General features: G+C 49.1%; 1 protein-coding gene across 5 annotated transcripts in view; it reads right to left on the reverse strand.

The window, feature by feature from the left end:
* Nucleotides 1-17,328, reverse strand: part of CTIF (cap binding complex dependent translation initiation factor) — a 146,998-nt gene that overhangs the window by 118,355 nt on the left and 11,315 nt on the right. For all 5 annotated transcript variants that reach the window (XM_026795319.2, XM_026795318.2, XM_026795322.2 and 2 more), the window contains exon 2: nt 1,073-1,285. In XM_026795319.2, coding sequence (XP_026651120.2) covers nt 1,073-1,285 — 213 coding nt within the window. The remainder of the gene's footprint in view (nt 1-1,072; nt 1,286-17,328) is intronic.

The following is a 17,328-nucleotide window of genomic DNA, read 5'->3' on the forward strand; positions in this document are numbered from 1 at the left end:
TCTTTCATTATTATGAATTTTTCCTTTAAAATAAAACCCAGCCATCTTGAAAGAGAACACTCTCAGAACTGACATTAAAAATCCAGCAGCCCCTTTCTTCCAGGGCAAGCCAGGAAGGAAAGCTAAAATGCCATTTCCACAACTGGAAGATGGATTTTGTTGCTGCAATCAAGGATCTTAATGCAAAAAACGTACATGGTATGCCATGAGAATTAGAAATCTTTGTCCTTAAGATGCAGAGGGAGCCTGAGCTTACTGGCAGAGCAGTGGAAAGGCTGGAAGGGGTTACAAAACTTTGTCTGTTATTTTATTTCTGATTCAATACTACTTTTGAGCTTGACACATTAATAAGCAGAACTTGCCTGTTTAACCTGACGCCCCTCCAAAGCATCACTTCAAACATAGACACCTTCCAGCCTTGGGTTAATAAAATCACTAGATTTTTAAATATATTTTCTCCCCTTTCTAAGGGCTTTGATCTTCAAATCGTAAAAGATCTCTTCACCAAAATCTATTGTTAAAAAGGTTCCTTTGTTTGGTAATTTCTTTACATTGACATGATATAAAACAGGTCCAGAGCTCTGGGTCAGATCCTCAGCTCCAGCAAACCTGCAGAGTTCAGAAAGATCAGATCAAACACTGCTGATACCAGATAAAGATGGGATCCTTCACATGTAGAATCATGGAATGGTCTGGCTTGGAAGGGACCTTAAACCCCATCTCATTCCACTCCCTGCCATGGGCAGAGACACCTTCCACTGTGCCAATCTGCTCCAAGCCCTGTCCAACCTTTCCTGGAACACTTTCAATGTGTTTCAATGCACCTTGAGACCATAAAAAAACCAAACCCAGCATCAGGAGACTGCTACCAGCACCTTGGAAACCTCCAATACATCCCCAGACAAGCGAGCTGCCCCAAACCCAGTGAGCTGCCCCAAACCCAGTGAGCGTTTTATCACATCCTGCTCCACATCCAAACCCTGACAAAGCGACTTCAGCTGAGAACACACTCTGTGAGCCCCCAGCCCCTCTCCCACCCCACGGTGAGTGGGAGGAGGTCCCTCTCACCCACCTGCGAGACGTGGGACTGCGTTTTCTCGCTCTCGCCGTCGCCCTCGGTCTTGTCGGTGAGCAGCCCCTGCACCTGGTACTCCAGGACGTAGCTGTCGATGAAGCGCTCCAGCTCCTCGATCTCCTGGGAGCGGCTGCTCCCCGCCTCCGAGGAGGCCGATGCCACTGAGGAGCTCTCCATCCCTTCAGGGGGCACGCCAGGAACACAGGGAGCCTGAGGAAGCGGGATAAAAAGACAGCGAGGAATTATTTCCCAGTAATTATAAAAAACTCAAGCAGACAAAGCCTATCGGTTGCCACGCGCAGGATGTTTTTTTGCTGTACATCTGCATTTACAATACAATTTCTAATAATCCTAGGTGGCTGCTTTTAGGGCTTCCAGGCATGCAAAAAATGTTCCATTTATGCAATATTCCTGCATTTAAGGACAACAGACATATTTCCTGGCCTCCTGCTTAAAACCCAAATTACTGAAAATCTCCAGACATATGCATGAGAGGAAAAAAATGTGACACTAAAATGTTTGATTTAATAAATCCAAAGCACTAGTTGTTCTGGATATGGGTGAGAAGCTGGGGGTAATGGACATGTCTGAGGAAGAGGATGATAACTGAAAAGCTTCTCTAGGGCAGTGGCAGTAAATAATGCTTAGCTAATGATGTGAGTGTAAACGGTCCAGTGAGGAGGTGAGACAGAGATCACAACAGAATTCACTTTTAAAACCTCTCACTGCAGAAAATTGCCTCTATAGGAGACGTAGGGAATTTATAATTCTCTTCTCCTTTCTACTTCTCCAGGGCTCAATGACTAACACAGTAAAGAAAGGAAATCACCAGTTCCTGGGCTGGGCATATCACTGGGCTCTGCTCCCTCTGACAGGGACAGGACCCAGGGCATGGCTGGAGCTGTTCCAGGAGGTTTAGGTTGGGTATCAGGGAAAGGCTCTCCCCCAGAGGGTGCTGGCACTGCCCAGGCTCCCCAGGGATGGGCACAGCCCCGAGGCTGCCAGAGCTCCAGGAGCCTTTGGGCAGCGCTGCCAGGGATGCCCAGGGTGGGATTGTTGGGGGTCTGTGCAGGGCAGGGGCTGGAATGGGTGACCCTGGTGGGTCCCTTCCAGCTCAGGGTATTTAAAAATTCTATGTTTGGAAAAAAACAGGCTGTGGCCCAATGGCTTGTGGTAAATCTTATATTTCTCCCTTCCTGCAGCTGGGAGGGAGAAGACATGGGAGCTGCCAGCACACTGCAGGACACAACAGCTTCATCCCTCACCCTCTCCTTCACCAGGAATATGGGTAGTTACAGTCTGCTTTGAGACAAGCATAAAATCGCTAAGCAAATCCAGAGTGAGTCACATGCCATCCAGAAGGGAAGGGGAGGGAAAAAAAATCTGCTCCCAGCTCATGTAGTTTCTAGCTCCTGAACGATTTTCTCCTCTGTCACCTCTGAACAATTGTGGCATCATTTGGAAACTGCCGAGAATGAGCAGTTCTGGCCTAAGGATTTCATCTGCTCAAGGAATTATTCCCAAATGTGCTCAGACTGTCAAAAAGGCTCATTATGTAGACCAATATCACACATTAGCTCCTGAACAAAAATCATATGCCATATTAAAAAGGACAAAGAAAAAAGAAGAAAGTGAAAAAAGAAAAAAAGAAGGAGCCCCAGAGAGTGTGGAGCCCTGGAGGAGGGCATGCTTCTCCCCTTCCCACTAATTAGCACCAATTACAAAAAGGAAAGCACCAATTATCAAACAGGAAGTGCTAAAGAAGAGGGTGGGAGAATAGGAGGCTCCCATGAGTCCTGGAGAGGTGTGATGGCACGAGGCAGGGAACAAATGACAAGCTGGCATCACTCAGGATGGAGTGAGCAGGGTCAGAGGTTATCCTCCATCTCATTAGCCACACGTTACCCAAGCCCAAAGGTTTTTTTTGTCTATTTCAGACAACACAAACCACATATCTGAGACATTTGTGGATCTCTACTGGGAAACTCTAAAACAAATTCATCTTGTGGTAGTTTCACCTCTTTCTGAAGGAAACCATCACTCAACAGGAAGAAAACTCCTGCTCTTCCTGGCGATCTGTGCCTGGAGCTAATTTCTCACCTCACCTCACCCTCAAAACACATACAAAAAAGGTTTTCAAAGAAAAACCCACATTTGAGCATCAAAGCATTTACTATCTTCCCACACTGAGCAAACAAATGCTGGTGAGAGCGCTTGATGAAGCAGTGATCCCTTGGCTCTGTGCTGGCTCAGCACCAACCACAAAGGATTCCCAGACACCAGGTACATTCCTTAATCACAACAAACAGAGATCAATCTCAGATTTGCTCTTTTTTATCACTTCCCCCTTCCCTCCACCCTACTTTGCCAAAGCACAAAGATTGTAAGTTTTGGGGGTCTGAAAATTACCTTCCAAAACTTTCCTATCTCTATAAGTGTTCAAGGCCAGGTTGGATGAGACTTGGAGCAACCTGGTGCAGTGGAATGTCCCTGCCCATGGCAAGGGGGTAGAACTACAGGATCTTGAAGATTTATTCCAACTTAAATCCTTGTAAAACTCTATGATTTAACAAAGCCCATGTTGTGCTCGTTACTGTGACCATAAAAGAAGGAATCATCAGCAGAAAAAGTCAATAGATGTGCAAACTGCTTATTATAACTTAGTAATTATCAGCATTACTGTAATGTATAATTATTATTAATAGCTGTTATTAAGGGGGATCTAAATGGGGTTCTTGCTCTAGCAAGATTATACAGTTTTTTTAGCAATTATACAGTTTTATCCTTCATCAGCAAATAATAAGAACAAGCATTTTTTTATGACACTTGTAGGCTCATTCCCTTTTTCCCAAAGGTGCTCCAGGCCTGTTGAACTTGTGGAAACAAGTGGTGAGTTTGATAGGTGAAGAACAGTAACAGAGAACAAACCCGCTTTGGGTTGGGAGGCAACAGGAGAGTGGAACTTGCAACCAAAATGATTTAAGAAGTGGTGAGTCCTTGATGAGAAGACCACAGACATGCAGGACAGTGATGCATTTCCAGGTCACTGGAGGATGGCTGAGAGGGCCCCACATGCACGTCCTCTCCAGGGAGGAGGCTCCAGCCATTCCCCTCCATGCCAAAAGCTCTCCAAAATCTGGACTGCAGCAGCCTGGCAGCGCCAAGACAGAACAGCAGGGCAGCTTCCCACAGATTGTCCCCTGGGATAAGACCCATCTGAGCCCCAGCCATGCCAAGATCTCACAGATTGTCCCCTGGGATAAGACCCACCTGCGTCCCAGCCATGCCAAGATCCCACAGATTGTCCCCTGGGATGAGACCCACCTGCGTCCCAGCCATGCCAAGGGACTCCAGCCCCCAAAACAAGCTTCTGGGCAAAAACATTACACCAAAACTGCAACCATAAAGAGATCTCCCTAAAATAATTCTTACAGAATCACTCAATCATGGAATTGTTTAGATTGGAAAGCCCTCCAAGACCATCAAGTCCATTCCCCTGGCACTGCCAAGGCCACCACTGACCCATCTCCCCAAATGCCACATCCACATGACTTTTAAATGTCTCCAGGTATGGGGGCTCCACCACTGCTCTGGGAAGCTCTGCTGGACGCTCTGGACAAGCCTTTCCATGGAGGGATTTTCCCCAATATCCAACTGAGCCTCCCCTGGCCCAGCCTGAGGCCGTTCCCTCTGCTCCTGTCCCTGTTCCCCCCGGCTGTCCCCTCCTGTCCGGAGCTGTGCAGAGCCACAAGGGCCCCCTGAGCCTCCTTTGCTCCAGGCTCAGCCCCTTCCCAGCTCCCTCAGCCTCTCCTGGGGCTCCAGCCCCTTCCCAGCTCCGTTCCCTGCCCTGGACACGCTCCAGCCCCTCGGTGTCTCTCTTGTGCTGAGGGCCCAGAGCTGTCCCCAGCACTGGAGCTGCCTCAGCATTCCCAGAGCCCTTCCCAGCTTTCCAGCCCCTCTGCACCATCCTAGAGCTGCAGGGAGCTGGGGTGACCCAAGAGGAAGCCAGTTCTCGCTCCAATTCATCCAGACAAACCCACATCCTGACCTGCTATTACGACAACAACAGCACACCTTGCTCCTATGCGAGGTCCAACGTGACTGAGCACAAGCAAAGGAAAGAAAATAAAGAGATTGCTTTTCCCAGTGTTTTCCTTCCACGGGATGGATGTTAAGAGCTTAAAGTGCTTTTGCACACTTGATGAGTTTCTTTGAAGGTTGTGGCTTCCAAAGGCAAGAGAAACAGAAACACCACACTGTCACACACAATCAAAATGGTGAAAGCTGTAAGCAGATTTTCTTGACAACTACACAGCCAGGAGCTAATACCCACTGCCAATACCTAGGTAAGGTCATTGGGAAAAATCTCTAAAATACAGAGTTCAGGCAGAACTACTTCATGCATTGGGCTTCCTCTCACCTGAACTGAAATTCAATTACTGAAAGGTGTAACCACCTCCAAAGCCCAACAAAGAATAAGTGCCCAGCCCATCTTTCACTCAATATGGCCTCAGCTGTTTAGGCTTGACTGACTGACTGATGGCATTTAATTGAAAACTCATGTGTCTTCTTTACTTATCCTTCAGTTAAACACTAAGAAAATCCCAGGCCAATCCTCCATTCCTCCATGACTCCAAAGTGAAGTCAGGAGGAATGCAGAGCATCCTTTATGCAGAGAATATTTATTTCTCAGAAATGCCATCGCAGGCCAGCTGCTGCAGAGACAGGCAGTGACAAGCTACAGAGATATCCTGACATCCCTGAAAGCCTTTGTCTTGCCACATGGGATTTATCATCCCACAGTTTTCTAGGAACAAGAGATGCTTCCTATAAAAGGCAGCTGCAGTGCAAATTCTTCACGTACCAATGCAGCCACCTGCTTCCAGAATGTTCTTTGACAGGACATCCAGCATCCCTCTCGTGTTTGTTCTCCCTTGAGTATTTATAACAGACTGTGCTCCAGCAGGTCCCTTCTGCTCTGAGACACCTGGGACACAAACTGAGGAACAGCTCAGCGGCCCAGATTTGTCTGTGCCTGAATGGGATGATGATAAAACCAAACCAAACTGATGCCCAGGGAGACAGAGGGAAAGGCCCCAACCCTGGCCCAGACATCACATCCTCTCTCATGAGCAACCAATGACAACTTTCACATCTCTTGTGTAGGCTCCAAAACCCACCCCGCTGTTCTCTGTCCCCTACAGCCATGCTGGACATCACCTCGTGCAGGTGGAGGTGGATATCCAGGCTGAGGTGACACCCTCTTCTGCTCACCCCAGTGCCTCTCTGGGGCTGGGCAGGGAGGAACAGCTCACGGTCAAACCCTCCATCATCACCTCCCTCACACTTCCTGCTCACCGAGACTCCAAGCCAGGCTTCCCAAAGCGGCTGCTGAACCACACACAGGAGGAGGAAGTCCCTGCAGCCCCAGACAAGAGAGATGCTTTGACTATACAGAGCAGGGAGGAGCAGATAGTACAGGACAGCCCTTCTGCTTGTTATCTGCTTCTTATCAGCACCTCTGGGTCAGGTGAAACTCTCTGTGTGTCTCAACTCTGCAACCCACCAGCTCACGCTCTGACAGCAGCACAGGCACGAGGACCTTTGACTGTCTGTGTTTGGGGCTGGAACTCCTCGCCATCAGCACGGTTTGATTTCCAGCATTTCCTTTTAATGAGCCTCTTCTGCAGCAATATTTTGCCTCTCCTCATCCAGCCCTTTTCCAACAACAAGTAATTAGCAATGCGTCTTTCTCAAGCGGTGAGAGCATCTCAGAGAACGAGACGAGCAGTTTATCTTTATTGCTGGCAGGCAGCTCTCGTACCCAGCCACCCGCAGGAACAGTTACTATGGAAAATAAAAGCAACAGAGATGAACCATGACTCTCTGTACCCAGGTACTGCTGCATCTCCACAAAGCATCATGTGTCTGTCTTGGATTTGCTGCTCCAAAACCACTACCTTGCCAGACATCAAAACACCAAGCACAGAAATGTAAATTATTATACCCTGGATCTGACCCTTTTCTAATTAAAATGTAAACACCTTTGAAAAACACATGAGTGTTTACTGCTGGAGCCAGCCTTGGGCTTTTCAGATACTGATGCACCCACAGCTGGCTGAGCATTTAATGTATTTCATCATCCCTCCAGTCTCAGGCCTGCTTTCTGGTACCTGGTGATGCAGAAAAGCCCCAGTGACAGGACAGGAGCCCACCAGCTGTCACATTGCAGTGCCACTCACGAGTCTGGCACAGAACACAGCAGGCAAACACCACGGTGCATTGAAACAGAGCCATCAAAACAAACACAGAAATAAATGGAGAGAAAAAAGAGAGGGACAGACAAGTGCTGCAGAATCCAACCCAAAACAGCCAGCTTGATCCCGCAAGACAGGGAGAGGAGTAACCAGAAAGCCAGAAATCTTTATTCTCACCCAGACAACAATTTATTATGTAGCTTGCTTCCCTGCAATAAGCAACTCTTTGTGATTGGAAAGTGAATATTTTCCCTTCTCTTTAAACAAAACCAAAGCCACATCACCTTTAGAAACATAAAATCCTTTAGTGTGTCAAATCTGTACATGAGGTTGGAGTGGTTTTCCACCAGATGGGCTTCCTTGCTTGGGGGAAGACATTACCTTTGGCTTGTGATAGATACTATCAAAAAAGGAAAGGAAAAAACAGCACACAACTAAGAAAAGTACTGTCTGAACATCAAGTGAGAGGAGGTGGGTTTTTATGGGCTCACCCTGTGGTGGGATGCTCCACTACAGGGGATGTCAGGGCAAGGAGGCTGCTGGGGCATCACTGGCTGCAGCAACAACAGCAAGGAACACTCACAGATTTTGATACAAATTCTATACATGCAAATGCACCAGCGTCCCTAGATATAAAATCTGAAACAGGCCATAAAAAGCCTCCAACCACCAACCCCTGAATTGTGAACAGCCTGAGTTTTATAACCTATTTTACATTGGTTCATGCCACAATCTGTGACTTAAGGCAGACATAATAGATTTCCACATTCCCCTGCTTCTACTATAAGCTAATGGAATGAGAACCCACATTACATGTTACCCTTGTTATTTTTCACCTTCACAAGGAAAATGTTGCCAGGTAAAAATATTGAACAGCTACTATGAATATCCGAGGAAAGAGCATTTCACACATGCTCTTCTCTTCAGAGCTGCGCTGTTTCTCCTTGGAGAGCACACAGCATCGCTCTGGCAGCTGGGCAGGACGTGATGGCTGCAGGGATGGTGCTGGAAGACATGAACCAAGGATGTTTTCCTGCCAGATGAGCTTGCACATGTGCACCATGCACCTGTGTGTGCCCTCCTGCCATTCACCTGGCAGGCTGCAATCCTCAGGCAACTAACACCTGGTTTTGTGCCCAGCCCTTCTGGCACCCCAAGGGATGAGCCATGATGCCATGGAAGCAGCAGCCAGGGTACAAAACTCTCCGTGCAGGCAGCGCTCTGCAGGCAGAGAGCACAGCCCACATCCTAAATAAAAGCACCACAACCACGAGCTCATCCATACACAGTCGCTCGCGCACCCGCGCCCGCCGCCACGCATCGTCCTTTGTAAATAACCAAAGGGAAACCATTATCGGGACAAAATCTTTTCTTTACAGGCACCCAGGCAATATAATAGGCACTTGGGCTGTGAAAAGCTCTGTAATCCTAAAAGACACATCCAACTCTAAGTTGAGATGTCAACCTGCTGAAGTAATCCATCCCACTGGTGGCTGCCCATGGGAGGGACTGGGCGGGAGCAGCGCACCCCGGTCAGCAGCAGGGCAGGCATGGAGGCCGCTTAATCCCCATTAAATCACGCCCGTGGCTCACTGGCAAAAAGCATTTTTGTGCCTCTACACCAGCTTGTAGCAGCAGTCAGAGAACATACCTTGGCCACCAGCCAAAACACTGGAGCTGCCACTCCCGGATAGATTTTATGCTAGGAGGAGCCAGCTGGTCCTCTCCTCCTGGGAATCATAGGACCACAGAACAGGCTGAGTTGGAACAAACCTTTAAAGATCATCCAGTCCAACCCCCTGTCATGGACAATAACACCTCCCACTTGATGAGGCTGCTCCAAGCCCCATCCAGCCTGGCCTGGGACACTGCCAGGGATCCAGGGGCAGCCACAGCTGCTCTGGGCACCCTGGGCCAGGGCCTGCCCACCCTCCCAGCCAGCAATTCCTCATTCCCAATGGGCCAAAATCTGTCCCTGCCCTCTGGCCCTGGGAGCCATTGCCTGGGTGCTGTCCCTGCCTGCCTTGTCCCCAGGGGCTGTGCAGCTCTCCTGGAGCCCCTGCAGGCCCTGGCAGGGGCTCTGAGGTGTCCCTGGAGCTTCTCTGGTGCAGCTGAGCAGCCCCAGCTGTGCCAGGCTGGCTCCAGAGCAGAGGGGCTCCAGCCCTGGCAGCATCTCCGTGGCCTCCTCTGCACTGGCTGCAGCAGCTCCAGCTCCTTGTGCTGCTGGAGCCAGGGCTGGGGCAGCTCTGCAGGTGGGCTCTCACCTGAGCCCAGGGGCACAGGGGCAGGATCCCCCTGCCCTGCTGCCCACGCTGGGGATCAACCCAGGGCAGGGGGTTCAGGCTGGGGCAGGCCCAGCTCTCACCCACAGCACCCCCAGCTCCTTCTCCCAGGGCTGCTCCCTCCACTCACACCCAGCCTGGGTTGATCCTGGGGTTGCCCTGACCCAGGTGCAGCTCCAGCACCTGGCCTTGTTAAACCTCATGAGGTTCCCATCCTTAAGGATTCTCACCTCCATCCCAATCAACTGCTTCTTCATCACAGCTTCCCCCTTTTTTGGAAATGAAGCTCTTCTTTGCAACAAGAATAGGGACAGGAGAGCCTCTAGTGCATCCCAAATTCAACATCTCAGGAAGATGAAATAGGAATGAGGAAGCAACATGCTTTTTGCAACAGCAGCCACCTTTTGCACTATCGAAAGCAAATTTTCTGTGGGTTCCTGTTGCTAAAACCAAAGGGAACAATCCTTCCCAGCCTTGGGTATGCTACTGGTTGGGATGGGTTAACATGCAAAGAGCATCATCTAAGGCAGCTCTCACACCTTGAGAAGATCACAGAATCATGGAATGGTTTGGGTTGGAAGGGACCTTAAACCTCATCTCATTTATGTCTTGTGCAGGGACACCTTCCACTGTCCCAGGTTCTCCAAGCTCCATCCAACCTGGCCTTGGACACTTCCAGGGATCCAGGGGCAGCCACAGCTGCTCTGGCAACCTGTGCCAGGACCTCATCACCATCACAGGCAATAATTCCTTCACAAAACAGTTTCCTCCTAGATGCCCTTGCAAACCCTATATCCATTTTTCAGGCTACAAGGATGTCCATGCCATGTTCTCCCACATAATTTCCCACTGCACTTAGGAAAGCAAGTGTAGTACCTAGATAGACCCAGGTTTTGCACTGGGCTCCCAGCAGCTGTCTCAGCAAGGAACACGATGCAGCACAGGCACCACAGCACCCACCAAAGGTCTCACCCTGCCCAGGGATGCTGCTGTGTGCAGGGATGGGCTCCCTGTGCAACCCCACCACACTGGCAAAAGTCAGAGCAGCAGGAATGCCCAGCCCAGGACAAGGGGAAACCAGACCCTCCAAGCTTTGCTTTGTACAAGCAGCATGAGCCCAGCCCACCAGCTCAACCCTCCTCTCAAATCCATCCCCAGCTTTTAGCTCCTTCCAGCAGCTGAGAGGCAGCTTGAATCAATTCACCAGGAAAACGCCTGCCTTAGGGAACCAGCCCAAAAATACCAAGCACCTCCCCAGACAGGAATTTTTGGGAGCTACTGGCCAGCCACCAGCCTCCTTTCTGAGGCTTGAAGTGCATTTTTTTTGCAATCACTCCCAGACTATCACTCTGTAGGATGCTCTGCACCAGCAATGCTGCCACAGATCTCCAAAAATTCCCCTTCCAGGTGGCCCCACTCCACCTGTGGTTATTCCCCCTTGAAGTGCAGTGAGTGATGGATGACAAGAAGCCAGCAATGGGGGTGGGAAGACCAGCCTGCTGACTCCCAGGGTGTAAAGATGCTGCAAGCACTTGCACAGCAGCATTTATCACCCAGGGACCTGGCTGAGCACTGGCAGGCAGGAGCAGGACAGGGAGGGGTTTGTTATTACAAAGCAAACAGAGGACAGGTCCTTTCAGGACATGACAAGTAAATTGTTTTGAAATGAACATGAGCTTGGCGAGTGTCTGTTTACCTCCACCAGCAGCAAGGACAGTTGGGACTGGCCCTGATCAAGACAGCTTTGGGATTTACCAACCCTGTGCTCTAATCTTCCCTGCTGTCAGTGACCCTGACACCAGTCCCTTCTGCTAACGCCAGGTCTCACACCACAGGATCACAGAATGCTTTGGATGGGAAGGGATCTTCCAGTTCCCCCCTGCCATGGGCAGGGACACCTTCCACAGTCCCAGGCTGCTCCAAACCTCATCCAACCTGGCCCTGGACACTTCCAGGGATGGGCCAGACACAAATTCCCTGTGCAACCTGTGCCAGGGCCTCAGCACCTACTTTTTTCCTAATATCTAATCTAAATCTACTCTCTGTCAGTCTGAAGCCATCCCTCTGTGTCCTGTCACTCCAACAGCCTCTCTCCATCTTTCCTGTACCATTCCTCCTTCTTTCTTCATGCAGTGCAAGAAAGCTTTGCTGAGTTCCAGTATTGCTGCTGGTGTACTGGGGACAAGAACATAAAATCTGTCCCAAAATACCCTTGAGTTGCTCTTTGTGTCCAGCTGTTTCATCCACCACAGACCCAAATGTGCCATGCACTTCACGTGTGACTGGTGTGACACCAGCTCCTCCATCCTGCTTGCTTCCTTCTCTTGTAAAACACAAACACTGCTCTTTTCTTTCATGGTACACTAAATTTCCACAGATCTCCATTATGGTGCAAAGTAGCTTAAGACATTTCATTTGGGATTGAAACGGGACTTGACATTATTTTGTTTCCTGTTTCTCACTGAACCCAGCTAAAAATACTCTCATCCCCCACAACTATCCTTGGCACCATGATTTCTCTACAGGCTAATTAAGAGAAAAAGTTAGAGTAAGCAATAATTATTTGCTGAGGACAATTCACAGGAAGGATAACTTGGGGCACCCACCCAACGGATGCAGCAGGGCAGTGGGATCATGGGGGCAGGGCTGTAGGGGCAGCACAGGGGAGCAGCATCTGCAGCTTCAGCAGAAACACCACAGCAGGACGCCTGCTATTCATGTACCTTTGGCTTCAGAGATTAAATAGAGAGCTCAAACTATATTGCTTTGCAGGAGGAAAAAAAGGAAAAAAAAAGGAAAGAAAAGAAGCAAGGGAGAATTTGATTAATCAAGAAACTGCTTAGGGATATATACCCAGATGGTATCTCACGTCAAGGGCCCTTGAAGGTAGAGCCTCACCACTCCCAGCTCTTAGGTGCCAGCACAGGGTAGGGATGTTCAATTGAGGGGTCTTTATGACCCAACAATTCAGCAGCAGAATTTCAAATGGGACTTGAAAAGGCACTTCTGCAATAAATTATACAGTATGAAAGAAAATAAACTTCATTCCTAGTGCGGAGGTAGTGCAGGACTTGGAGGCTTCAGAGGAAGACACCAAGAATGCCAAGATAAACACATAACTCTGGGGTTTGGAGCAGGTTCTTCCCACTCCTTCTAGAGCTTTCACAGAAAAGCTCTAGAAGAACCATGGAATGGTTTGGGTTGGATGGGACTTCAAAAGCCATCCAGTGCCACCCCTGCCATGGGCAGGGACACCTTCCACTAGTGCAGATTGCTCCAAGCCCCATCCAGCCTAGCCTTGGACACTTCCAGGGATGGAACAGCCACAGTTTCTCTGGGAAACTTTGTGCCAGTGCTTCCTGAGGACCCTGGTCCCTGGGAACACTCTGATGATGATGAGCATTCCCACATGTCCACGATATCCAAAGGCCTGCCAGCACCAGGAACCAGAGGTGACGCCTGGCACTCAAGCTTCACTCGTCCCCTTGACCAGTGTGAAAGACAAGGGTCATGTTTCTCCTCTGTCACAGTCCCCAGAGGAAAAAAATTCACCCTTGAAGAAACAAAAGTCTGAACCTACCACATAACAACAATAATAATTTTTTTAAATTACTTGTTTGCCATCACCCCAGATTTGGCTTGATGAATTTTAAATAATTTTGGTCAAGTCACTGCAGCCAAACCACTTGGGAAGGAAATGCTGAAAAAATGGTTTCACTTTTATTTAGAGTTTTGTATTTTTTAACAAAGGATTTTTGGTTTTATTTTGTGGTGATGTACACTGAATTTCCACAACTCGCCATTATAGTGTAAAATAATTTAAACCACATTTCATTTTGGACTGAAATGGGACTTGACATTATTTTGTTTCCCATTTCAACAAAATAAAAATATCTATTCTCATTGAACACAGCCAAAAACACTCTTATTCCTCACAACAATCCTTAGCACTATGATTTTTCTACAGGCTAATTAAGGAAAAAAATGGAGTTAGCATTAACTATCTGTTTTATGGCCTGCTGTTGAAGAGTATTCACTGAGAATCTGAGGATAACTTGGGGCACCCACCCAAAGGACGCAGCTTCAGGAAAGAAGATTTGCAATTTAAAGTGTTACTGCAATCCACTTGAAAGTTAGAAAGTTAGGAACCTCCCTTTCTACAGAGGGAAATAAGGAAAATGGGAACTCACAGTCTCTCACAAAGAAGGGGCACTGGTACAGCCCCAGTTCTGCTGGGCAGTTCACACCAGGCACAAGCCCAGTGCCAGCCCTTTCAGGCTGTGACCTCCCAGCAATGCCTCTGCTTTGGCTTGGTCCCAGCTCCTCCACGGGCTGCTCTGATGCAGGAGAAAATTTTTACTTTCCAGAGACTATCAGGCAGGGCACAAGATAAGACCCAGGGGTGCAGAAACCCCAACAGACACAGCCTGCTGTGATGCCCCGCTCCATCCTCTCCGCTCCCTTTCAGGTCCAACCGGATCCTGTGCAGGGCGAGGGGACAAAAAGCCCCAAACAAAACAGGTTTTCAGGGCAGTGCTGCTGACTTGTTGTTTTCCAAGCCCTCTGCCACCAAGCCCCTGCGGTGCTGCTAACCTCTGCTGATCCCATCAGGTGGTTTAACCGGGAAGCTTAGCAGTAAGCCCTGCTCCTGTGAGGAGGCACCGCGTTACGTGAGTTATTCTCTGCCCAGCCGTGCAGCTCTGAGCTCCAAAATCCCAGCTACAGCTTACAGGAAGAAAATCAAGTGCCTGAATGGAGCAAATTTATCCCAGGTTGCAATGTTTTGTTGTTGGGCTGGATTTAATTTTTTTCTTTCTGTCCTAGGCTTTATATTTTTAATGTTGAAGTACATGTTAAACCCTGTTAACATGCTGAAAATCCTTGTCTTGCTGGAAAAAATAAGAATTTGGCACCTCTAAAAGGCACCTGGCCTTTACTGTAGCCAAATAAAAGTATTATAAACAGGAAAAGAGGCAGGTAGAGAAGGGAGAAACCACAGTGGGTAGAGCAAAAGGAAGAAAAAATGGGATAGAGAATAAAAAAACCATGATAGGCCAAAACTCCAAAAACAAACCCAAAACCAACCAAAACCCGAAAACAAACAAATAAAAAAAAAAAGGAATCAGGAAGAACAACACAAATGAAATGAGGCATAAAGGACATAAAAATGGGACAGGCAACATAAAAGAAGGGATAGAAAAGAAGAAAAAATTGGATAGTCAACAAAAAAGTGGAATAGGTAACAAATAAAATGGGATGGGTAACTAAAGAAAAAAAGGGACTGGCAACAACTCTGCAAACAAGAGCTGGGCAGAAAGTGGCGCTGCACAGTTTTCACCTGTTAACTTTGGCACCCAGAGGATTTCTGTAGTAAGATGATGCACGTGTACAATCAGTGCAGGGGGAAGAGGAGGGATGGAGACCATGGCAGCCAAGAAATCCCTGCAGGTAGGCTGCCTGGAAAGTCTGGCAGGCTGGGACCACCAAGCCCAGCAGGATGGCCACTGGAGCAGGAAAAGCAGTTCACAAGTATTACACTGGCTCTGGCTACAGCCCTTACTCTCAGGCTTCACCTAGCCTGAGCAAAAGAACATTATTATTAGGAGACAGACAATAAATCAAAGAACAGCTTGGAAAAACGCGTGAAGCCTCTTGAGAGCCAAGGAAACCTGCACTATCTAGGGAAGAGCGAGATTACAATAATTAGGTCAGTTGGCGATAAGCCTCCCCAGCACACACACGCTGCCGCTCCACCCAGGAGTGCTGACACTCCCCCGGAGCTGCTGAGAATCCCAGCAGCAGAATGCCCGGGGCACGGGAAACACCAGCTGCAGAAAGCCTCTTCCAGCAGCAAACAGCTGCAGCTGCTCCGCTCCAGGTCTGCGCATCGGTAGGTGAAGCTTGGGAAACTCTGATGGGATACTGGAAAATTCCTTTGCTTTGAGCTGTGGCTCAGCAGCCAACATGTAACTTGAGTGTGAGATCTGGGTGTGCAGCTTGGAAACAGCAGCAGGACCCAGCTGGAGGAGGCCCTGAGCAGGTTTGATGTTGAAGCTGGCGCTGCACTGAGCAGAGGGCTGGACCAGAGGAGCTTACTTCAACCCAGAATAACCAGGATCTTACCTATGAAGATCTTCCCTGAGCCCAGACTTCCACAACAAAGCAAGAAAGACATGCTCCAAGCTCAATGAAAACCAAAAGAAACATCATAACACAGCAAGGTCAGGCTGACCTTTAGGAGAGGAAATGGGCTGACATGAAATTCAAGTACATGACAATCCCATTGAGCAAAGCTGCCTGCTCTGGGAGGCAGAGGATGGTCCCATGCAGCAAGTGCTGAGCAGGGAATGCATGCACTTTTCCCTGAAGAATGGGAGACAGAAGCTTTTTATTACTCATCTCTTCCTTCCTGGATGGTTTGCCATCAGCTCTGCCCATGCTGGTAGGGCTCAAGGACTTGAAAGAGCCACAGCTGCAGGCCCAGAGCGAGGGCTGGACTGAATCACATCCAGATGTTTGACCCCAGATCCAGCAAACAGGAAGGGCAGACTAAAGAGAAGGATGTGCTCACTGCTCCAGCCTGCTCTTGGCTCTTCCTCCCCACCTGTGCCATCATCTGCCACTCTCTGATTTGGCCATTTATTACTGGAGCCCAACCTCCAGCCCAGAGCACAGAAACCAATCACCTATGCTTGGGCTTTCCAGTCTCCCTCCTTGCATTGATTTGAGTACAACTACCACCTTCCAAAAGACATTTGCTTTTCTTAACAGTGGAGGCAGAAAATCCCTCACTGGAGCCTCCACATTGTTTTTCTAAGGTGCTTCTCTCTGAACACCTCATCAATGCTTTCACCTGCCCCTACAACCCACAACAGATCCCCAGAACAACCCAAACAACAACAAGCAGCGCAGGATGGTTGTGTGAAGCCTCTTGCTTGCAGTCCACACAGCTGTGTTGACACCAGCAAGCTTTTCTCACCTGTCAGCTGTAGAAAATCCAAGCTTTGCCCTGCTCAGGTGAAACCTCACCTGCAGAACATCTGGAGTCCCCAACAGCACAAGGAGCTGGAGCTGCTGCAGCCAGTGCAGAGGAGGCCACGGAGCTGCTGCCAGGGCTGGAGCCCCTCTGCTCTGGAGCCAGCCTGGCACAGCTGGGGCTGCTCAGCTGCACCAGAGAAGCTCCAGGGACACCTGAGAGCCCCTGCCAGGGCCTGCAGGGGCTCCAGGAGAGCTGCACAGCCCCTGGGGACAAGGCAGGCAGGGACAGCACCCAGGCAGTGGCTCCCAGGGCCAGAGGGCAGGGACAGATTTTGGCCCATTGGGAATGAGGAATTGCTGGCTGGGAGGGTGGGCAGGCCCTGGCCCAGGGTGCCCAGAGTAGCTGTGGCTGCCCCTGGATCCCTGGCAGTGCCCAAGGCCAGGCTGGATGGGGCTTGGAGCCACCTGAGAAGGTGTCCCTGCCCATGGCAGGGGATCAAACTGGATGATATTAAGGTCCTTTCCACGTGAACCATTCCAGGATTGTGTGATTCTCTGAATTCATTAAGTACTTCAGGATGTAATTACTCCAGTGACTGACTGATCCAAGTTAAACCCAACCTTCACACAAGAATAGCATCCTACAGACTCCACTGTTTCCTGTGTGCTTCATGCAACCATTAAGTGCCTACACTCACTACAGTTCACTAGCCAAAAACCAGCAGCCCCTATTAAA

The sequence above is a fragment of the Zonotrichia albicollis genome, chromosome Z, assembly GCF_047830755.1.
Source record: "Zonotrichia albicollis isolate bZonAlb1 chromosome Z, bZonAlb1.hap1, whole genome shotgun sequence".
NCBI lineage: Eukaryota > Metazoa > Chordata > Aves > Passeriformes > Passerellidae > Zonotrichia > Zonotrichia albicollis.